Source organism: Magnusiomyces paraingens (genome assembly GCF_902498895.1).
Source record: "Magnusiomyces paraingens strain CBS 517.90 genome assembly, contig: contig2, whole genome shotgun sequence".
NCBI classification, from domain to species: domain Eukaryota; kingdom Fungi; phylum Ascomycota; class Dipodascomycetes; order Dipodascales; family Dipodascaceae; genus Magnusiomyces; species Magnusiomyces paraingens.
Window position 1 is genome coordinate 359,499 of NW_022474068.1, and position 23,159 is coordinate 382,657.

The 23,159-nt window shown below is 39.8% G+C and overlaps 8 protein-coding genes across 8 annotated transcripts; 5 read left to right on the top strand and 3 right to left on the bottom strand.

Moving 5' to 3' along the window:
* Positions 1 to 223: 223 nt before the first annotated feature.
* On the bottom strand, positions 224 to 3,996 carry SAPINGB_P001857 (uncharacterized protein; the record flags this gene model as incomplete). Its single annotated transcript, XM_031996577.1, has 2 exons — positions 224 to 2,698; positions 2,758 to 3,996. The coding sequence occupies 2 exons, from the start codon at positions 3,994 to 3,996 to the stop codon at positions 224 to 226; spliced, it is 3,714 nt and encodes a 1,237-aa protein (XP_031852468.1).
* A 992-nt stretch (positions 3,997 to 4,988) lies between these two features.
* SAPINGB_P001858 (uncharacterized protein) lies at positions 4,989 to 6,125 on the top strand (the record flags this gene model as incomplete). The annotated part of the gene is made up of 1 exon (XM_031996578.1): positions 4,989 to 6,125. One exon carries the CDS (start codon positions 4,989 to 4,991, stop codon positions 6,123 to 6,125), a length of 1,137 nt encoding a protein of 378 aa, XP_031852469.1.
* Positions 6,126 to 6,316: 191 nt separating this feature from the next.
* SAPINGB_P001859 (uncharacterized protein) lies at positions 6,317 to 9,163 on the bottom strand (the record flags this gene model as incomplete). The annotated part of the gene is made up of 1 exon (XM_031996579.1): positions 6,317 to 9,163. The coding sequence occupies one exon, from the start codon at positions 9,161 to 9,163 to the stop codon at positions 6,317 to 6,319; it is 2,847 nt and encodes a 948-aa protein (XP_031852470.1).
* Positions 9,164 to 10,563: 1,400 nt separating this feature from the next.
* On the top strand, positions 10,564 to 11,832 carry SAPINGB_P001860 (uncharacterized protein; the record flags this gene model as incomplete). Its single annotated transcript, XM_031996580.1, has 4 exons — positions 10,564 to 10,653; positions 10,851 to 10,872; positions 10,941 to 11,081; positions 11,150 to 11,832. The coding sequence occupies 4 exons, from the start codon at positions 10,564 to 10,566 to the stop codon at positions 11,830 to 11,832; spliced, it is 936 nt and encodes a 311-aa protein (XP_031852471.1).
* A 435-nt stretch (positions 11,833 to 12,267) lies between these two features.
* On the top strand, positions 12,268 to 13,418 carry SAPINGB_P001861 (uncharacterized protein; the record flags this gene model as incomplete). Its single annotated transcript, XM_031996581.1, has 3 exons — positions 12,268 to 12,482; positions 12,538 to 12,650; positions 12,721 to 13,418. 3 exons carry the CDS (start codon positions 12,268 to 12,270, stop codon positions 13,416 to 13,418), a joined length of 1,026 nt encoding a protein of 341 aa, XP_031852472.1.
* Positions 13,419 to 13,872: 454 nt separating this feature from the next.
* Positions 13,873 to 16,641, top strand: SAPINGB_P001862 (uncharacterized protein; the record flags this gene model as incomplete). The annotated part of the gene is made up of 3 exons (XM_031996582.1): positions 13,873 to 13,899; positions 13,999 to 14,180; positions 14,328 to 16,641. The coding sequence occupies 3 exons, from the start codon at positions 13,873 to 13,875 to the stop codon at positions 16,639 to 16,641; spliced, it is 2,523 nt and encodes an 840-aa protein (XP_031852473.1).
* An 853-nt stretch (positions 16,642 to 17,494) lies between these two features.
* SAPINGB_P001863 (uncharacterized protein) lies at positions 17,495 to 19,551 on the top strand (the record flags this gene model as incomplete). Its single annotated transcript, XM_031996583.1, has 2 exons — positions 17,495 to 19,286; positions 19,523 to 19,551. The coding sequence occupies 2 exons, from the start codon at positions 17,495 to 17,497 to the stop codon at positions 19,549 to 19,551; spliced, it is 1,821 nt and encodes a 606-aa protein (XP_031852474.1).
* A 694-nt stretch (positions 19,552 to 20,245) lies between these two features.
* Positions 20,246 to 22,864, bottom strand: SAPINGB_P001864 (uncharacterized protein; the record flags this gene model as incomplete). The annotated part of the gene is made up of 1 exon (XM_031996584.1): positions 20,246 to 22,864. The coding sequence occupies one exon, from the start codon at positions 22,862 to 22,864 to the stop codon at positions 20,246 to 20,248; it is 2,619 nt and encodes an 872-aa protein (XP_031852475.1).
* Positions 22,865 to 23,159: the final 295 nt, after the last annotated feature.

Here is a 23,159-nt window from a genome sequence, read left to right on the forward strand (position 1 = left end):
ATGAAAAAATCCCAAGGCTGAGCGAGGCACAAGGCAAAAAAATTAATATAAAAACTAATTGAGAGAAAAAAAAAAAAAAAAAAGGTATTGTTTCAAAATGAAAAAAAATATAATAAATCATCTCTCTGTATAATGCTTTTTTTTGCTTTTTTGTATATCATGGTATCTTTTTTTTTTTTTGGAAAAAAAATAAAAATCGTAACATTCATCAACAGGGTATATTCTAAGCTTCATCATCAACCTTGCGCAAAAACCCAGCAACCCGCGCCATATCCACCTCACCAGGATCACTCTCAACCGCTTGTAACAATTGCTCAAGCAAACTGTCTACTCGAGGCTCCTCAACATCTGTGCAAAGCGAAATCACCCGCCTACACTTCTCCTCTAGCCCTACTGACCGACTCTTGAGCTCTTGCGCAAAGTCTTCCAGACGCCGCTCGTTCGCCCGGTAAGCCCGAATCCGCGCCCGAAGCTGCGCCTTAGGTGGTAACGTCGTCAATGAAGGTGGAGGAGTGTTGTTGGAAGATGATAAAGATTTCTCTGTATCGCCATTCGATTGTGTCGAATTCTCCTGAAGTTTCTTAATCACCTCTTGTTTAACACGAGCACGCACCTTATCTTCATCAACACCTTCACCTGAAACTAACTCTTCTTCTCCCTCTTCCTTTTCTTCCTTAACAGCAGCTTCGTACAATGCAACAACCCCACTGACCTTAAACGGCTGGTCAGCATCAAATTTACCCTCGTAATCAATGCCACCAACAATCGGCCGGTTTTGACGTTGCTCTTCAGCCTTGAATCGCTGGTCTTCTTCAACAACAGCGCTCTCAAGGTTTTGCGCCCGCCGCTGGTAATTAGAAACATCCTGCGACATGGTCCGCAGTTTCGCCAGCCGCGCCCGCACATCGTCCAGGCGCTTGTTCGAATCCCGCAGCTTCACATGCAACTGCTGAATGCTCTCATCTTTGGCAACAAGCTCTTCCTCAAACGACGTTTGCAACTCTCCAAGAATTATCCGAATATTATTGGCAACCTCTTGTTGTGTGCTCTTGGCTTTGAGAATCGAGTCCTGCACTGCAGAAGAATAAGAAGAATTCGTAGATCCTCCTGAAGATGTCGCCAAAACATCAAGCCCATTCGATAACCCATCCCCATTTGTCTGGCTTGCAGAAGCATCAGACTTAACGTCCAAGCTCTTGACACCAAAATCAACAGGCCTCAACCCAGCACGGTTCGCAATGTTCGAGTCCGCACCAACCTTCAGCAGCTGCTGTGCAATGCTGCGGTTGCCCACTCTAGCTGCAATGTTCAGTGCAGTGTCACCATTTTTATCCTGAATATTTAAAACTGTTTTGATAAAAGACCCCAAGCTTAGTCGGCATGAGACACTACCTCGGGTGCCCTTACGTACAATCCACTCAAGCAAGCACGAAAGATAATACTTGGCTGCCTCACCGCGTCGCTTCAACGGTTCAGTGGCTGCAATGTGATGCAATACTGAACGGCCTTGCTTGTCTACCAGAGGGATTGCTGGATAGAGCAAGTCAATGAGTCGTGGGAAGGTGTGATTTTCAAAGTTATTGGTCACATTGACAGCACGAATAAGCGCAGATTCACCATGATAATTTGCCCGAAGCCGTTTAGCCCCGTGTCTAATAAGCTCCTTGACAAGTTCAATGCGACCCAAGGCAGCTGCCCAGTGCAGTGCTGTATTGCCCTGGTCATCAAATGGAATGTCGAGTGCGAAGCAGCGCAGCTTCTCCTCACTCCCAAACAGTTGGACCAGATCCGTCACATTTTCTAAGAAAATGTGATTAATGACCTCTTTGGAAGACTCAAAAAACGGAGTTGAATTTGTCTCAAGAGGTTCCATAGGCGAGTTGTTTTCAGGAATCAACCTCTCGTCAAAAATAAAATCATCATCGTCATCGTCGTCATCATCATCATCATCATCAATTTGATCAATCGTGTTGTTACTTCCAGGAGGTGTTTGAGTCTCACGTTGAATGTTTCGACTAGGCGTCATTGTACCATGATCGTAATCATCCATGCGCTGTCGCTTCGAAATGGAAGGACCATCCTCTAAAACAGGGCCACGAATGGGGGTTCCAGTTATATAAGCAGTGTGGTCTGGGTGCTGTGGTGGCATAGAGTAGCTTGGATGAGCAAGCTGGCCTCCATGATAAGGAGAAGGATGGCTAGCACTGGGATGATAAAACATGCCAGTTTGAGGTAACGGCATCGACTCCATTCGAACAGCCTTGGGGTCCATAAAATGTTGATCATAAGGAGCAGATGGGAACCCATTAAAGGAACTTTGAGGAGGCGCCAGCTGGGTCGAGTTCTTTTTACGCTGCGCAGCCATGGCTTGTTCCTTGGTTGGAGTGTTCTCCATAGCCGGATTTGATGCATCAAACTCAAGTAATGGAAGCAATGCATCATAGACGGAGTACTGCTTACATAGGTTGACACCACGATCATATGGGATCCAAGTGCCTTGGTATTTGCCGTACCCTCCTTGTACCTTTTCGTGAACCCCGGTAAGAATCTCGCGCTCGAGAATCTTAGTGCGTTTGGACTTGTCGACGCCAGCAACCTTTAAAATTTGGGTGGCATTCAGAGACGAGTCCTGGCGACGGCGCATAACTGCAACACCTTTAACCATCATTTCAAAGACAGGGATATCAGAGTAAGTAGCCTAAAAAGTTAATAAAGTTTGCTCTCAAAAAAAAAAAAAAAAAAGCACATTTAACATACTGTGTATAACCCTGTAGTCATTTCATTCGAGTTGCGGCGTGGGCTGGCAGTTGAAGTCTTCTTTTTATAAGTAGACATATAGCGAGGATTATAATGAGGAAGGATAGCAGGAGGCCGAGATTGTGGGCCAAGCGAAACAGACTTTGATGCCAGTCCTGCTGACGGGGTTCCCATAGCTGTCTGTGGGCGTTTCCTTGTAGAGGAGGGACTAGTGTGGGAAGGGGTTGGGTGGGACATGGAGTGAGAGTGAGAGACAGGTGTGACTATAGAGTCACCATTGGAAACAGACTTGGGGGCAATTAATACACTACCAGGAGTGTGAGTTAATTTAGGAGCAATTGGAGTCTTTGTGAAGGACTGATCGCGCGTCACAATAGAAGACGAAGGTGTTGCTGCTTGTGGTTTAGATGATGCCATCATATGGGAAGAAGAAGAATTCTGGTCCAGTGGGTCTGCGGGGGATGTACCAGTGGAGGCGGATGACGCATGAGTAGTAAGTCTCCGCGGAGTTTTAGCAGAAGTAGGAAGATTATGATGTGACGATGCTTCGGTCGACACAGGTTGTGGTTGTAGCGGAGCAAATGTCTGTTGCAAAGCAGGAGAAGCAGCACTGTTATGCCTACTGCTGTCCGAGCTGTGTGTAGAGGTTTGTGTGGCCGAGAAAGGCTCACCATCTTCTTGGGTGGGAGCCGGCGGGGCCCCAAATGACTCGGATGGGGTAGCTTGACCATTGGTGGGCTGTTGTTGAAGTAATAGGTCCGAACCAGCAGCTGCGGCTGCGGCTGCAGCGGCGGCAGCTGCAGCAGCTATTGATTCAGATAATTGTGGAGTTTCTACAAGAATTGAATCCTGAGAAGGAGTCATTGTAGATGCAGCAGTTGTTGTAACCTCTTCGTGTGGTTGGGCTAATTCTTCAACCGCTTGTACTTCTTCTTCAGTTTCGATTGGTAACACGCTAGTTTGTTCGGAAACAAGCCCCTGTTTTTCTTCTTCTAGAGGCCCGCCAACCGGTGGAAGGCCTTGTTGAGGAACCGATTCAATCGTTGAAGGAGGTTCCTGAGAAGATGATGAAGATGACGACAGCTGTTGTCGTTGTTGTTGTTGCTGGTCTTGTTCCTCAGGTTGTGGCAGCAGCGATAATGGCTGCTGGGAATCTGTCTTCACGGAAGAGGATGCATCTGGAATAAAGTCCGAGACTTGTGTAACTGAAGAATCCGGTGGAGGATTTTGCAGGGACATTTGAAAAAAAAAAAAAAAAAAAAAAGGTAGAAAAAGTGCGGATTCCAATCCTTTTATAATGCGAATTAAGGGGCTTATATTGAGGGTTGAAAAAAAATTTTTAGAGCTTCCCTTGCACGGAAACTGGCTGATTGAACAGCAGCGGCAGCGACAGCGTGCGGAAAATTTTAGAGAATAGGTGACAATGCCCTAATTGATTGGAGGGGAAGACGCGCAGATGCAACAGTGGAGAACCACGAGAAGCAGGGCCGGAAAGAAAAAAAAAAAAAAAAGAAAGATTGTAAGGCAGGGTAGAGATTTCAGTGCAAATTGAATAAAAATGAATGGAATTTTTTTTTTTAAATAGCTTGATTTATATCCTCCTAAAAAAATTCACCAGGTAAAAAAGAAAGAAAAAATTACTGTGTAAATCAATAGAGTCGCGTTATTTTTTCTTTTTTTCTTAATAATTTTTTTTTCAAGAGTCCATAGTACTGCAGTGGATGGTAGGTATCAAAAGAGAGTGTATGTTGAATGCAAATGGCCAGAGTCCTAGTTGGTGATACTTGCTGGCTGGGAATGGAGGAGCACAAAAATAAATTAATAAATAAATAAAAAATGGCGCGTCACTCAGAGGCTGCTGTTGTGGATGTGCGTAATAATGGTGATGATTAGTTTTTTGAGTAGTAGAAAAAAGAAGGGGATAGGAGGAGGATATTCTTGTGGGTGGGAAAGAAAAAAAAAATTTTTGGCGCCAGGCAAGTGGCGGGACGCGTCTACTGCGTGTCAGGTCTGAGGTTTACTCAATACCTCAGTATTTATTAGTCGGGTAAGTGCGGCTTGCTTATCTCAGTGCTGACTTTTGCACGTGATCCGTTTATTATGGAGAGCTTTAAGACTCCGTATCCCCATATCGCGTCACACATCATTGCGACCACAGTTTTAAATCCACAAAGCTTTTCAATTTATATCCATAAACAACAAGTAAAGATTCCATATATATACAATATACCATGTCTTCTGCTGCTCCTGAAAAAGCACTGCCGCCTGTGCCTCCCTCCCTCAAAATCATTAACCCATTCCTGTTACGTGCACATGAGCTCGAACAAGTTGAGCCCGTGATTTCTTACTATTGTAAAGTCTACGCGGCCCAAGAGATTCTTGCTCGCAACTTACATCGCAGTGGAGATCCAAGCGTAACCTCGTTTGCCGGTGATCTTATGGACAACATTGAGGCTATGCGGAGCTCGAACCCCAAGCTTGCTTCAGAGGACGGGCAGGGAATTTTAGCCGACGATGACGTGGCGCGCTCATATGTCGAAGCTTTTGCACTCAATGTGTTTGCCAAAGCTGACAAAGAAGTTTATGATAAAACAAGTTCGCTTGCTACTACCCAACGGTTTATTGCAGCTGCCACTTTCCTTGAATTGCTCAAGCTCTTTTCCGGAGAAGAAAACGCTGTCGATAAGGACGTGGCAGAAAAAATCAAGTACGCAAAGTTCCAAGCAGCGCGCATTGCAAAGGCTTGCAAGTCTGGAGAAAATCCAAATGACTATACCCCTCCCCAACCTTCAAAGTCGGAAGAAGAGCAAGTCGACGAGCTTCTTGCTGATGCAGTGGCTAGTGCTAATCTAGACGAACAGAATGGTTCTGCTGCTACTACTTCTTCTTTAACACCCTCAGCTCCAAATGGTCTTCCTGACTTTATAGATGATGACATTTCTGCTCCACAAGCACCAACTTCTCCCTCTCTCGATAACTTTTTTGTTCCTGCTCCAAGCCAGGCCCCGCGTTCGCCATCACCTGTGGCTCCACAGTTTCCTCCAGCTGCAGGCCCCATCCATGCCTATGCTCCCACATCACCGTCTCCTGCTCCTGCTCCTGCTCCTGCTCATACTTCACTCCCTACATATTCACCACCTGCTCCTGCTCCTGTTCCTGCTCAGGAACCTACCGGTTATCACCATCATCTTACCAAACGTGAAGTGCAGTCTATTCTTGACCAAAGTGAACTGATAACTGTAGTCCAAAAACACTGCAAGTTTGCAATTTCGGCCTTGACCTATGAAGATATGAAAACTGCAATGAAGGAACTTACAACTGCAATGGATCTTCTTAAGAAAAATGTCCCAGAATCTGAATTCCGTTGATTCTTTGGAAATTATATATATATATTTATATTACTAAATAGAATTTTTTATTTTTAAAAAAAAATTGGGCCCTCTAATGTTAAAAAAGAAATACAACAACAAAATAAAATTTTAAAATACTCATTTCAAAAAAAAAAAAAGAAAAACCAACTTTTTCAAGATTTGTTAGTCTTTTAATTTGCTCGCTCTCACTATACCCGAAGAGCGCGATATCGCTTAGGAGGTGGTCCGTACGGCTTGCAAGCGTAATCGTCCACATAATAATCGTCCAAAATAGCATCACCAGGTAATGTTGCAGACTTGATCTTACTAGGAGTTTTCAAAATGCTCTTAATCTGCTCCTCCTTTTTTTCCGCAAAGGTCTTGGTCCCATCCTTGTCTTTGCTGGCGTTCGCAGGCCTCATAGATACCGCATCCAGCCTCTTTTCAAAGACCTCATACATCTGCTTGTAATTAATCGGCGGCAGCTTCTCACCCATTAGCCCACGATCAGAAAGATTTTCTTTTAAAGTCTCCATATTTAACGGGAAAGTTGCATATGAACCTTTAAGCAACTCCAAATGTTCTAAACCAGGATCATCAACATTAGGCAATGGTGGCATCAAAATGTGGCCATGGTTGCTGCGCAGCAACAACTCCTCCTTCAAATCGTTGCGTAGTTTATCATCTGCAAGATCAAAATATCGTAACTTTGCAGGATCAATCTTTTCATCTGGTAAATATTTCATATCGTCTAGAATCGTGCCTGCAGGGACAAAGGAAATGTGCTTGACAAATCCCTTGTTGCTGGCCTGTACATTTGCTTCTGGGTCAAGTGCTGGTTGAGAGGCCGGCAACATTATAGGGACAGGAGCTGGCACAGGAGCTGGCACAGTGGCTGGTAAAGGAGTGCCCATTTTATGTGGATCTGGGATCTGAAGCGGGGTTTTCAAAACATTATTTGGCATAGCAATAGAAGCATTGGTAAGCACAGAAGTTGGTGTCTGAGCAAATGGGAAAATTGGGGACGGCGTTTGTGCCAATTGGGGTAGAGCCGGGGTAGCCACTCGCTCAGAAATATTTTGTGCTGGTGTGTTTAATGAAGTTTTTGTTGCACCTTCATTTAACGGTGTTTCTGTTGCTGAAGAAACGCCAATATTCGACAAGTACTTATTCAATGGAGGAGGATTCTCCTTATTACTTTTAGCTGAAGAAAGTAGTTCCGGCTTCAACATTCCAGGGGAAAGTTGGCCTGATGCAGTCCGAGAAATGGGTGTCCCTGGAAGTATTGTTGACGGCGTTTGAAGTGGAACTTGGAGCGTTGATCCTGACAGTTTCGTATTTTGAGAATTAGGAATGGTGGGCGGTTGAACATGGAGTTGAGGTGTAACTATACTTGAAGACATTGGAATTTGGGTGGGCATAACCTGAGGTGTTACTGAAATCATATTAGGAGATATCATCGGAGAAATATATGAGGGGGGTATGAAACTCAACGGAGGGGGGTTTGGGTAAAAGATTTGATTTTGCTGAGGAGGTACATAGGCTGGAAAAAAGTGTGGAGACACAAATGGCGAGATTCTTTCATTGTTATAGTGGTTTTGGCCATATTCATCTCCAAGAGACTGGCCAGCGACAAACTTCATTTCGAAATTGCTAGCTTTTCCACGATTAGTCGCTGGAGAAGCAGTCATAAATTTGATGCCTAAAAAGATGGCACTGATCAAACCACCAACCGCGGCACATGTTCGGACCAACGAGTTGATATAGCCTGCAATTTGCTGAAAGAAATTTGTGCTAGGAACTGTGGAGCTGGTCATAGCAAGAGCAATAACCGAAGCAATGAGCACAAACAATGGTGTCGAGGCAGATCTGATCAAATCAATAGGAGTTTGTCTATGCGAAAGAGAATGATTTGACTTTCCAGATTTAACTTTGTTGTCTTCCTCAATAATTTTGAGATACATTTGATCGTAGTTAACTGAATCTTCTTTTGGGAAAAAATCGGGGTATTTTAAACTTGCATGTGGAGGACCGGATGATGGAGGCACATGATTATTTACACCAACCCCGGTAATTGGCGACATTAAAGGAGTACCAAAAGCTGCTCCCGGTACAAGGCCTAACGGACGAGGGCCAGCGTTGTTTGGATTAGAAGGTATCCATTGTTGGAATTGTCCTAAAGTTTGCTGTGGAGGAATCTGGGAGAACCCAGCTTGTGGTGCTATTAGGGGGGCTCCTAAAGGAACACCAGTAGCCTGTTGATTATGAATAACGTTTAAATGAGCAGGAGCTGGTGAACGTTGAGGTGCTTGCTGAAAGTAAGGAGGGGGCCTATTTTGTTGAAACTGCTGGCCAGTAGGAGAGAACTGGCCAGGAATAGCAGTGTTTTGAATAGTACCAATATCTGGTCTGACTGTGGTTACTAGTGGAGGTTTGAAGATTTGTTTAAGATAATCCCATGCACCACCAGCAACTTTAAATGCCATGGGGACTTCAGCTTGAATTGCTTCTGATTGTTGTGGTGGTTGTGGTTGTAGTTGTGATACTGGTACTGCAACATTAGGGGTAGTATATCTGGGTAACTGAGGTTGTTGTTGCTGTAAGTTGACAGCATGTAACTGTTGTTTCTCGTTTATATAAGGAGAACGGGGGACAGCCAAGGTATTATTATTATTATTATTATGATAATGAACAGTATTATGGCTTTGTTTTTCAAGTTTTGGAGTTCGAGAGTGTTTTTCATGAGTAGGAGGTTGTAAACCAAACTTTTTCATCTGTGAGTTCGTTTTGGCGTTTGTAGTTGCTACTGGAGTTGCAGAAGATTTTACATTTTTTTTGTGAATACCAGCAAAAGTGACTGCTGGTGTTCCCATTGCTGTCTTTTCTGGTTTGCGCTGCTTTGCGCTAGATGAAGGTGGAGCCAGTGAGCTGGACTTTGCGACGTTCATTTTCGGTTTCGCGAGTTTAGCTGACGAAGTGTTTGATTCATTATCACTAGGAAATATTAGGCACGGAGGCCCATCAACAATAGTGTCGTATTCTTGAGAATAGACCATTCTGAGACGCAGTATCTGAGACAGAGAAGGGCCAAAAAAGGAAGGTTTAGATTGATAGAGTTGGATATCTTTGAAGTAACCCAAAAAAAAAAAAAAAAAAAAAAAAAAAGAATAAGTAAAAAATGGAGGTTTAAAAATATGAAACTGCTTTGACCTAGTTACCAAATATTTTTGCACTATTATGGTTTTCTAGTTTGAGTGCTTACATGTTAGCAAATACAATTAATTATGGGGCTGGGTTGGGGGGCTGCACTGTTAAAAATACGTGGGAGGGAAATGGGAAATGCCCCTAACAAAATGGCCGATTTCTTATAAATCTGCCAGAAAATTTGATTTTTATCTCCTCCTCATCCTAATTCGATCATAAAAAATTACCATCTTGGGAATTCTTTGATAATCATCCACACAAACATTACTAAGATTGATTAAATTCTTACTAAAATTTAACACAATCCTGACTAATTTGTCACGTGAAACTTTTTCATTTTCCCACCCATTTATTTTCAAGTCTAATTAGCATACTCTAATAATAATATTGACAGTCATAGTTTCCTACCATAAACGTCAAGGGTACCGTGGTAACCTCTAGTCTCAGTCAACTATGGATATTGATATTTTAATTTCCCTTTTTTGAAAAAAAGCATTATTTTTTTTTTTTTCTTAATGATTATAATTTTGTTAATAAAAAAGGAATACTCAGGTTTAAGAATAGAAAAGTCACAGCAAATATGTTGAAAGTGAATAATGGGTGCTACTTTGTAAACCATTTATTTGTCTGTCTGATGATTCTTTTAACATTGTTAACAGTTTGAGTATTGTCCTATTTTTGGGTTGAGATGACAGAACAAAGCCATAAGCATAAAACAAATAAACTTAGTTTGAAACTCCTTGGTAACTTAAAATTATATATATATATGTTACTTATAGTAAAGTATATATTGATAAGCAAAAAAAAAAAAAAAAATTTTTTATTTACACTGTAAATATATTAAAATTTTAAAATTAATTAGTCATCATTAGTCATGAAATATTTATTATTCTTATGTGTGCTAAGTTGTTTCTGTATACAATTTATCTCTGTTACACAGTTTGTTACACTTTAACCAACTACTGTTAGAGGGAATGGGAAAAAATTTTTCACTTAGAATCTGCTCCTACAGTGCCTAACGCAATGAGTAACACACACACATACACTAAATCGTTCCTCCCTATGTGGGCAAAACTATTACACACAAATCTGTACGCATAGTTGGTGAAAAATAGGCAAAATTCTTCTTCACTCACTGCCGCCTTTTTTTTTTTTTTTTTTTTTTTTTTTTTTTTTTTTTTCCCTTCTTTTTTTTTCTCCTGCCTAAAGGAAAATTCCAAAATTTCAAGACACTACCACCACATCCACAACCATGGCTGAAGAAGTGAACACCACCTCGTGCAGATTCTACGAGAACAAATACCCCGAAGTTGATGACTTCGTCGTCGTCAATGTTAGAGAGGTATGTCACTTTGGGTTGCCTTATTTTTCCCATCTTAGGCCCAGTTATAAATAAAAAAATAAATCCTCCTTATGACGAAGATTTATATACCCTTGATCCATGAATCCATGATGTTTTTTTTACCATCTATTCTTTTAGAGTCATCATTGCTAACCACTTATTATCAATGTTTTTATTTTTTATTTATTTATTTTTAGATTGCTGATATGGGCGCTTATGGTATGATTTACTCTTTTAATGACACGATTTCACGTACTTGTTTTCTAACTTTTTTTTTAAAAATACAGTCAAACTGCTAGAATATGACAACATCGAAGGCATGATCTTGCTTTCTGAACTTTCTAGAAGAAGAATTAGAAGTATCCAAAAACACGTCAAGGTTGGCCGCAATGAGGTCGTCGTTGTTCTCAGAGTCGATACGGATAAGGGTAAGTAAACTATATTTATTTACATTTGATCTAGATCTTTATATATTAACCTCTTCTTATCTTCTTAGGTTACATTGATCTGTCGAAACGAAGAGTCTCTCCTGAAGACGCCGCAAAGGCCGAAGAAAAGTACAACAAATCCAAAGCAGTTCACTCAATTCTTCGCCATGTTGCTGAGAAGCACAAGTACCCCTTAGAAAAGCTCTACGAAAAGATTGGCTGGCCATTGAGCAGAAAATACGGCCATGCTTACGAGGCTTTCAAGATTGCCATCACCAACCCTGAGCAAGTTTTTGAGGGCATCGAAGCTCCATCAAAAGAAATCATGGACGACCTCCTGCTTCAAATCTCCAGAAAGCTCACTCCCAACCCAGTAAAGGTTCGTGCTGACATTGAGGTCACCTGCTTCAGCTACGAAGGTGTCGATGCCGTCAAGGCTGCTCTTTCCGCCGGTGAAGCGCTTAATACCGAAGATATCCCTGTCAAAGTCAAGCTTGTCGCCGCCCCCCTCTTTGTCCTCACCTCGGTTTCTTTGGATAAGCAAAAAGCTATTGATAGACTTACTGAGGCTATTGAAGTAATCAAGACCAAGATTGAGGCTGCTGGTGGTAACCTTAACGTCAAGATGGCTCCCAAGACAGTTTCTGAGACTGATGATGCTGAACTTGCCAAGCTTATGGAGAAGTCTGAGGCTGAAACCCGACAAGTTGCTGGTGACGATGATGAGGATTCTGATGAAGAGGAGGATTAAGTGTAAAACAAAAAAAAAAAAGAGAAAGAAAAATGATTTTTGTTTAATTTTCTTTTTTTTTTTTTTTTTAAAAAAAAAACTTCATTTTTTTTTAAAAAAAATTCCCAAAATATTTCCACTAAAGGCAATGATTATAAAAGTCTCGTTACTTTTGAATTTGTAGATGTACTAGTAGGTTTGGTATAAAATTGCTAGTCGGTTCTCGGATATCCCAGGGTGGATTTACTTAGTAACTTTGGCAAGACCTATTTATTTCTTTATCCACATGCATATGTTCTGAGCTCACACCAAGCCAATTTTCCTTATTAACTTTTTTTTTTTTAAAACTATTTAAACCATCCTTCGTCCCTGATTATTTCTCTCTTTTTTCTTTAAAAAGATTTTCATATTTTCATCAAAACCAAAATCACATACACATTCTTAGATTCACAAAATATGTCTGTTAGAGCAGCCACACATGCTGGGTCTTGGTTCTCTGGAAACAAGACCACCTTAAGCAAACAAATAGACCAACTGGTTGCCGCAGTTAAAGATAAGCATCCCGAGTTCCCGATCCCTGGAGCTCGAGTTCTTGTTGGGCCCCATGCTGGATATACTTACTCTGGTAAAACGCTTGCCGAAACTTATAGTGCTTGGGACACCTCCAAAGTGTAAGTCAATGAAATTGTAAAGTTTAACTGAAGCTATTACTAACAACATCAAAAGTAAACGAGTCTTTATTTTAGGTCCTTCGCACCACGTCCTTTTTAGAGGCGCAGGACTTACAGAATTTGCTGCTTTTGATACTCCTCTCGGGAAGGTGCCCGTTGATACTGAATGTATGTCGTTCTCTACCTCCATTTTTTTTATTACCCCAGGATTTTTAATACTAACCACGCCTTTATTTAGGCGTCAACGAGCTTCTCAAAAGCCGTCTTTTTACAATATTTGATGAAGAAGATGATGAGCGTGAGCACAGTATAGAGCTCCACTTGCCTTTTTTGTTCAAAGCCTCTGAAAAATCTCCAAACGGTGTTCCATCTATAGTCCCCATTGTTATTTCCAGCACTACTCCCTCTTATGAAGAAGAACTGGGGAAGTTCCTTTCTAAATATGTTAGCAACGAAGAAAATGCCTTTGTTATTTCCTCCGACTTTTGCCACTGGGGCCTCAACTACGGATACACGGCATACACACCTTCTCCAGATGTTGAAGAGGTGGTGGCACTAGGCAAAACCCGCTCGCGATCCCGCTCCAGCCACCCCGACCTTCCCCATGGCGAAGTTTCTGATAAAACACCCATTTATAAGTCCATTGAATACCTCGACCGTAAAGCCATGGAAGTTTTATCGACAGGATCTATTGACCAGTGGAACGAGTATATGGATCTTACCGAAAACACAATTTGTGGGCGCCGGCCGTTCTCCTCGCTCCTCCATTGCCTCAACTCGGCTTCAAAGAAAAGGTTACCCATGAATGGGTTTGCATCTGAACATGAGCGCGATACCTGGGGCAAGTTACAATGGATTGGGTACGCACAAAGCGGAAAGGTACACAGTCTCAAGGACTACAGCGTTAGTTATACCAGCGGATATGCTGTCATTTAGATATGGGGTTTTTTTTTTTATTTGTTATATGCTTATGTATTTTTTAGGGTTCAATATATTCATGATTTAATTTAGAAGGAATTAAGGTCTTTGAAAATGGAAAGAAGAAATCGTCATGTTGGGATTTTGAGATTTCTATGACATTACAATCACCCATTTTTTTTTGTCACGCAATCTTGTAACGGGTAAATAGAGGGGGCATGTATTGTGGAAATGCCGCTATTTAGAAATCGTGTTGTTGGCTTCTTTACAACCAAAAAAAAAAAAAAAACTCAGTCGTCTTTGACAAAAAAATTAAAACTAAAACCAAAACTACCACTGTTCTTTTAAATCTTTTATCAACACGATAACTCTCCAATCGTGTTTGCTTATATTCCAATAAACTAGGAAAACTTTTTTTAAGAATTGTCCATGGAATAAATAGTATAGACCTTTATAACATCCTATACAAATCATGAGTGATTCAAAGCTATTCACAAGGGTAGGTCCCAGCACAACCAGTTATAAAAACCTCAAACTTTACAACGACGCGTCCAATACGAATTTTTTCTTCCCAGCATTCACTGACATTCTTTTTTAGAGTAAAGCTGCCGATCTTCGGCAGGAGCTCCTGTCTGAAAAGAAGGACAAAAATTACAAAAACAAAAAAGCCGCCTTGAAGAAGATTGTGGCCAATATGACCATGAGCAACAATGAAATGATCACACTTCTTCCCGATGTTGTTAGTATCATGAGCATTAATGACATTGACATTAAGAAATTGTTAGTATAAATCTTTTTTTACTTCTCTACCTGTTTCATCACTTAATTATTTTTTTTTCACTTTCTTTGTTTTCTTTTTTTTTTTTTATGTTTTTTTTTGGCTACTAAATTTCACCTAAATGTCTCATACTAACATGAAGACCACAGATGCTTTCTATTTCTCCTGACATACTCCAAAGCCAAGCCTGATCTTGCCATTCGGGCCATACCCATCCTTGTCAAGGACCTTTCCGATCCTTCTCCTTTGATCCGTGCGCTTTCATTGCGTACTATGTCTGCCATTCCGGTCCGCGAATTTTTTGACGCTATTCTCATCCGGATATCCGATCTTTTGCACGACAAGGACCCTTATGTTTGCAAAACTGCGGCTTACGGCGTCGCTAAACTTTGGAACCATGATCACAAAGCTGTAGAAGATCGTGGGCTCATTGATGAGCTTAACCAACTCTTGTCCCATAAAAACCCCATTGTAGTGGCAGCCTCTCTTGCAGCACTTTCCGACATTACAGAAAAAACTGCAGACCTTGAGCTGGCTATCGATCGCACACATGCATTCAATCTCGCAAACATGCTTTCCGACTGCGACGAGTGGTCCCAAAATTATATCCTTTCCGCTCTCATGAACTTTGTCCCACAGACTCAAAATGATGCCGTTTTTGTCATTGAACGCGTTTTGCCCCGCTTGCAGCATGCAAATTCTTCAGTTGTTTTGGGTACCGTCAGACTTATTGTTTATCTCATTAATTATGTCTCTGATCTTGACCGGTCGCTCCCCAATCTTGAGAAACGCATTACCCCGGCTTTTGTTATTTTACTAGCAAAACCCCCAGAGATTCAATACCTGGCACTCCGAAACTGCATCATTCTTCTTCAAAGTCGGCCAGACTTGCTCAAGCTCGACGTTAAGGACTTCCTCACAAACTACAATGACCAAATATACGTCAAGGCCACAAAGCTCGAAATTATTTTTTTACTGGCAAATGAAAAAAACATCAAGGTTGTCCTTCGCGAGCTCCGCGAATGTGCCACAGAAATCGACGTCCAAATAGCTCACAAGTCAGTTCGCGCTATTGGCAAACTTGCCATCAAGATCGAATCTGCTGCAGATGCGTGTGTTGATGAGCTCATGGATTTGGTTTCTACAAAAATTTCTTACATTATTCAAGAGGCAACTGTCGTTCTCAAAAATATTTTTAGAAGATACCCCAACCGTTATGAACGAGTTATTCCAATTCTCTGTGACAACCTTGAATCACTTGATGAGCCAGAGGCAAAGGCTGCCATGATTTGGATAATTGGAAACTACTCTTCTCGTATCGAGAATGCTGACGAACTCCTCGAAAGCTTCTTGTCTACCTTCAAGGAAGACACAGTCGAGGTACAGCTTACCCTCCTCACGGCTATTGTCAAGTTTTTCATCTACAGACCTTCCAAAGCTCAACACCTGGTACCTAGGGTTCTTGGCTGGGCCACTGAAGAATCTGACAATCCAGATGTTCGTGATCGCGGTTACATGTACTGGCGGTTGCTTTCTGCTGATCCTAAAGCCGCCAAGTCCATCGTTGCTGGCGAAGACATGCCCATTATCAACAGCGACTCTGATCGCATGAGTAACGAGCGTTTGGAAGAATTAGAACTGGCCATTGGCACTCTTGCCACCATTTATCTCAAGCCTATTAAACAAGTTTTCCGTCTCGCAAAAGTTAGACAACTTCCTGAAAGCCCGGCCTTGGCTCCACGTGTCCAGCGTCCTGCACTCAAGACCCGTCAGTCAACGCCTAATTTAAAAACCAGACCATCGTTACCGTCGTCATCTTCATCTTCGGGATCGCCCATGCGCACCCAATCCAACTCTACCCTGTCACGGTCTCAGTCTCTTTCGCAAGGCATGCAAAACATGTCTCTTGGTCGATCCAACACCTTTGCAGGCACTTCGCTCAAGAATGCGACTGGATCCACAAGGTTTGTTCCTGGGCTGCCGTCAGTCCCTCAACAGGCCCCACTGGGAAGTATTCCACCACAACCTTCTCTTCCTTCGGGTATTCTATACCAGCAACAGCATCAACAGCAATCCTACACCGACTTGCATAACAACAGCGAACATTTGGGGTCTCTGTTGATTGACACACCGACTTCAGAACACGCTCCAGTTCCAATGGGGAATGCGGCAATTATGCCTATGTTTCAGCAAGACTACACGGGCAGTCTGATTGACTCGACCGTGGTGTCACCCGGTGCAGGTAATGTGCACTACATGCAAAACAACGAGAGTGGATACTTTACCCAGCAGCACGGTCTTTCGTCTGCTGCGATCTCTCCTGGAGGTATGCCACAGTATGGTCACATGCAGCCCAACGCTATGGCCTCGACTTCGTTGTTGGGTGGACAGTCAAATGGATACCCTTATGCTGGGTCTTCATCAATGCTTCCACTACAACCGCAACAACCGCAACACCAGTAAAATTAGGAGAACGGGGGATATTTGGAACAAGCTAATAAACCTATGTAAATTTAATGGACTAATAAAAATGATTTTTCAAAAAAAAAAAAAAAAAAAGAAAGATGGTTGGTTGACTTGCATAAATGTATTTGAACTTTTAGTGTCCTCAAATTGAATGACATCTTTTTCTCGATTTTGATATATGCAGGATCATGACCCCACAAAACGGGTAACGCAAATTATTGAAATTTTTTTTTTTTTTTTTTGAAAATTTCATGCAAAAGGATGTGATATATAGCTCTTGAGAATTAATACACGTTTGAGTAAAAGTAAAGAGTTGAGATTTAAGGGTCTTGTGTTTTTTAAAAAAAGCAATCGATTTGAAAGATGAACTATAGTTATCTTTCAAAAATAAAAATAAAAACAGAGATCAGAACCCCTTATCCAAATCATTCATCACGATCTTTATTAAATACTTAATCTTGGAATTCATGTAAAAAGACTTTTTGAAGGATTATATATAAAACAACTCGGTCTTGAAGTTACCCTTTTTTTTTTAAAAAAAAAAAAAACAACTTGAAAGTATATTGATAACGCATTCCGTTACCAAATATTTGATCATAAATTCCATTTGCTTGTAACCAAATCTGATTCAGGCATTTCTCTCTTCATTTTTAACGCAATCAAAAATTTTTTTTACATTTACATTTACATTTACATTTACTTCTATTTCTTTTTTTTTATTTTTTATTTTTAAATTCATTTTCCTTTTTTTTGACTTATAAAAATTATTTGGAAATACTTGCACAAAGATACGAATGTGCCTGTCACATTCTCTTGTTCTCAAAACTTGTCAACTTACCACGTTAATTGCATGTTACCGGCCCCTGTGATTCCACAAAAAGGCTTGCTGACAATCTCACCACACTTTTCTGCGCTTCCGCGAGAAATCCATGCCCATGTTGCTTTGTTTCTGGGTCCTCACGACCTCCAATGTCTCAGTCAGACGTGTGTTTACTTACATCATGCGTATCACGACTTATCATTTGCTAAGTGTATCGTTGTAACCAAAAAGGCGCCTGAGATTGGCAAAAGGGGTTTATCAGAATCAGAGTTGAATGCGTCTTGGGTTGCTTTTTGCACCCAGCGCATGATTCCTGTTGAAGCAGTGAAGTACCCAGAACGTTACAGCTGGTTTGCATGTCATAGTGTTGAACATCTATACCTTGAGGGGTTTATAGATTGTATTGTGGATGAAAAGAGTGGGGGGTTACGGTTTTGTGTAGGTAAGTATAGTGCACTTAAAGGAATATATATTAAGAATGGAGGATCAGATGAATGGTTGGGGCCAAAGAGCGGAGATATCAAGATTACGAAATTTACATTAAATGGACATTTAATTCAAAAGGTGGCGCAGCAGTTCAAGTACAAACAGGAAGGTCTTTTGAAAAGAATTGAAAATAAGAGAAATAATATCAGAGTTACGTATAAGGTGATGGCAAGAGTTTTGGAAAAAGAAAATCACAAAGACGCAGGAAGACCTAACAAGTTTACAAAAGGCAATCATAGTAAAAACAATAGTATTTCGACACTGTATAGCAGCATTAGCAATCATACCGAAATAGATGGCAATAAATCTATTAAAGATGTGTCTCATGGAGTGTCGTCAGCAATCTTGAACGATTTCCGAAACGTGAAAATAGTACTAGACAAGCTTCGGAATGTTAAGATTGAATCAAATTTATTGAATATAGTTCCATTCAGTTGGATTGAGTACCTTTTTACACAAGTTTTACAGTGGCCTTGCCTTGAGAGTTTGGATTTTGGCACATTATGTGTTTATTTTCAATTGTGGAAAGATGTTGGTTACGACAGTGCTCCTTCTGAAAACATTATGGTAGACAGTGCTTTAAAGCTTTTAGCCAAGGCTCAAGGCAGCTGCAATATTACTACTACTAATACTACTCAACAGTGTAAAAGTAATTTTAGATGGAATGATTCATACCAAATTTTTAGGGGTGGAAAGAGTTATCAGCCCACAATGAAGCAGTGCAAACTAACTATAAAATTGATGGAGTGGAATTCTCTGAGTCAAAATAAGTCTACGATAAGTGCCATTGAAGGAACGATAAAAGTTGGATTGGTGACCCACCTGGAATTACACCAGGACTGCATATCAATAATACCGTTGGACCAGATACTTGAGTTTCCAAATGTTTTCTCAGTTAAAAACGTTGAGGGATTAGCTCAAAATAACGTAAGGTTAGGTTGGGGACAAATGGCTCCTAATCTAGTAGAGCTGGATGTTGCACTGGAAATGATTTGCAGCACATTGATGGTACAAGGCCTAGTTTCCATGACGAGTTTAAAGCGATTGCAGCTTTTTAAAAAGCATCCCGGAGCGGAGGAATTCCATTTACGGAATTTAAAAGACCCTGCGGTTGCCTTGAATGAAGCAGCAGCCCGAGACCCGCTTTGGCAAGAGCGTATGTTTGTTAGCCATTATTTTGAAAAGGGTTCTAGCGCTACGGAGCACCTGACTTGTGCTGCTGCTCAAATTTTCGGGTCCAAACTTATTGGTGAAGAGGTGATGCACATGTTGGATTTGATTTCGGAAGCTCCGAAAGAAAGTTTTGAAGCGATATCGGAGGTTTTTTCACCGGGAAGTATTCTTGGGCAATTTCTTTTGAATGTTTGTTCAATTGAGGCAATTTTTTCTCTTGTTGGGAATATGACACAGTTAGAAAGGCTTTGTGTTATGTATCCGCATTGCTTTTTACACTCTATCCAATTGAAGGCTCTGTTATTTAGTTCGGAATTTAGAGCAACAAATTCAAAGATCAGATCAGCTTTAAGTAGTGTAGTTTTTTTTTCACGAAGCTTTAATGTCTTGAGAATCCAGCTACTGGCGTTGACAACGATATGTCATGAGGAAGTTTCTTTTTGGGAACGATTACCCAAATCCCATCGGTGTATGACAAAAAGGGTTGTCGGGTTAAGGGGTACCAGTGTGCTGTACCAAATTAAACACCTTATATAAGGTGTTTATCCATTAATTAATGGATGTTGAAGACATTTGAGTGGTGGATATATATATATATATTGAAAGGGCAATTGATGATGATGGTTAGAACTACCCGCCCTATTAATTAAAATTATTTTCAAACACTCTATTATTTAATATAATAATATGCTAATTAGCATATTAAGCGTTTTTTTTTTTTTTTTTGTATAAACAAAGGGATAAGGCCGTGCACTAAACTTTGCTGCTAAAAAATTTCAACCATCGTTATCTTTATCGTTAAAATTTATAAACTTTAACAAATAATTATTTATTAATAAATATTTGAAAAAAAAAAAAAAAAAAAAAAAAATTAAAAAATCATAAGAATTTCAAATTTGTAATCAATTCTGGTCTTTTTTTTTTAATTTATTTTTTTTTTTTAACTTTTGTAACTTAGAATAATTTTAGATTTATCGATAAATTTACAGATATTAAATTATTCTTAAACGGGAATACTAGGCCAATTACTATAAAAAACACTAGTGTTTTAAGTACTTAAAATTTGTGATCACAATAAAGCAATTAATTATTCATGTTTTACAAATTAAATTGATTAAAAAACTAGCAACTACTTACACCATAAGAAAATTTTTCAGCATAGAAAATTTCTTGCTTTGGTTTATGCCAAAAATCACCATGAGTTCTGCGTTCCATAATTTCGTTTTCAACAGCTTTATCATGCTTCTTAAGTCCATCATAGCGGAGTTTTTCATCATTCACAAGCTTAACTGAATACTTATTTCTTGAGCCCTCAACATCAATAAACACACTTGTTCTGGGACTTCCTGGCAAAATTACTGGATACATATATGACTGAAATGGTGTCATCCATTCAGATAAAAAGCATTTTGTATATTGAGTGACAAGAATGCTTTTAAGTTTGGAATGTGTATGGACCAAGTAACCCAACTGAGGCAATGGTGTAGCATTGTAAGCGTTCCGAACTTCCAGGTGCTCTAGATTTGGAAGAAGGCGAATAATAGCCTCATAAGCGTTAGCCATGTATTTGTAAGCGTAAAGAATACCAGTGTAAGGTGGCTGAGATTTCTTTGGAGAGTATGGAGCGTAGTAAGCAAAGTAACCATTCCCTGAATCATTGTAATTTTGAACTTTTTTTGAAAAGTCCCAATTTTTCAATAAGTCGTGATCAGATGGAGCTGAGAAACAAGAAGGAACTAAAAGACCTATCAAGCGATCCAATGGAATATTCCAATTCTCAGCATCAGGAAATAGAGACACCAATTTAACTTTAATATTATTCAACATTGAACTAAGCATAATCTCACTCAAATCATACGTGCTGGTAGCTGCACAAATAAAACCATATACAATATCCAACAACGATTCAACTTCAAAAATAGACTTAAAAAAACGAGCAATAGTGCTATCATAAACCTTGCTTTCAGAAAAATATGGAAGAGCAAAAGCTGGTTTATTTTCTGTAACCAACAACTCAAAAGAATCAAGACCAAGGGTTTTAATGTTTGTGAACATAGGTTGAGCCCCAAAACTATAGGCTGAGGAAAAGAAGGAAGGTAAACAAGAAAGACTCTCTATATTCCTGATATCCTGCAAAATCTTTCCAGAAGCAGCGATAACATTAGAAAAAGAAGGCTGAACACCAAACTGTTCCAATGTTTTAAAACAGCGCTCTCTGATATTCAATTTAGGTATATGGTTGCAATCTTGTGAAAATGATCCCAAGGCCACTGTGGACGGTAGGGAAAAATTATCTTCTTGAATTTTAGAAAGATTATTTCCAAAAGAAACAAAAGATTTCACAAGTGTAGATGTAGGAGAAGAGGGTATATGATTAGAGTTTAAAGAAAAATTATGTGAGCTCTCATAAATAAAAGAAAGATATTTTGTATCATTGTAAAAATAATTTGATTTCGAGTGTTGTGAAGACATGGAATTATTAAAATTATCATCGAGTAATGTAAAATCTGAACTGGAGGGACAAGTATGGTAATATCTGTTGACCAAGGCTTCTGTTTCTTCAAGGTACTGAACAATTTGTTGAGACTGAGAGACATTAATTTCCATGCTACTTAATCGAGGAAAAGTATAAGTATCAAAAATCCAGCGGACGCCTAGCACCCCATATTGAGAAGGAACTTTGATAGCCATGTGTGTAATGTTGTGGAGTGGTTTAGCATGATTTGAAAAATCAGGGGTCTGTGTCATTTTTTCTAAAAGGATTCTTGTATTTGCTGGCGGTTGAAGTATAATAGAAGAGGTTTTAATGGTCTGAGTTCCGTGACCAAGTTTTTCTGTTAAAACAAAAGTTCCAGTACGTGACATAAAATGAGTGATTGCAATGTGCTCAAGCTTTGAAAGAGTGCTAAGCTGGCTGTAAAGATTTTCATAAAATTGATATCCTGGATCCTCCGTAAGTCCGTTGAGAGCAAACTTGCGAAGATTAACACAATGGGAAAAGTTGCAAGAACTGAGTAATTCTATTTCGGAGCTGATTTCTGAGCTTCTATTGTTTCTAGAAGTTGAAGGTTTACGGAGATGAATGTTAAGGGAGGAGACAAAAGTTAAACTGGAGAAAGCGAAAAGTTCCAAAGTGTTGTCAATCATGAGATTCAGATTTAGTGATTCGGGTACATTATCAAGAAATATGGAGCGGGTATCGGTGCCGCTGGTAACACCAAGCGAGTCGTCGCAAAATACCATATTCCCTTCTTTATCAACAACACCAAACCCGTAAAACAAAGAATCGTCAAAATCGTTATTATTATAATGTATAGATGCGTTGTTTATCAATGTAACACTATTATCTGGTTTTTTGGAAGGGTAGTAAAGAACTTGGTGAACTCCTGGAAAGTTGGAAAAAAGACTATTAGTAGCCTTTTGAGCGGCATCCCCCCTGAGCTCAATAGGCATTAGCAGGTTCTTTACACTAGCAGGAGAAAACCAAGTTGAGTATTTTTCCGGGTTCTGGATCATAGAAAAATTAATGATACGGCATCTTGGGTCGGTGGCCAAATAAATAGAGTTGAAAAATGAATCGTAGGGACTGATACCAGGAATAATAATACATTTCTGGAACGTAGATTCTTTGTGAATTATTCGAAGTTCAGTAGAAACCTGACTCAATGAGATCCTATCTTTGACTGAAAGGTAAGAAGAAAGACAAAATTGAATTTCTACTGGAAGTGATTCTAAAGACATTGTGTGGTTGAAAGATAACGAGTGTTTAACCATTTTATTTTTGTAAATTTCTTTGTAGATATTAAAAAAAAAAAAAAAAAAAAAATTATTTGATATGTTAATGTAAACGAATTCTAATACAAAACATTTATAAATTGAACGATAATGATCTGATATAGTGACAGTTAGAAGGTTGAACAAGCAAGTGCAGTTGCATAGCAAAAAAACTGGGTTTTAAATGTGGGAAAACAATCTGTTTTATAAAGTTGACAATATTTATATTTATAATTATAATTTATTAAATATACATTTTAAA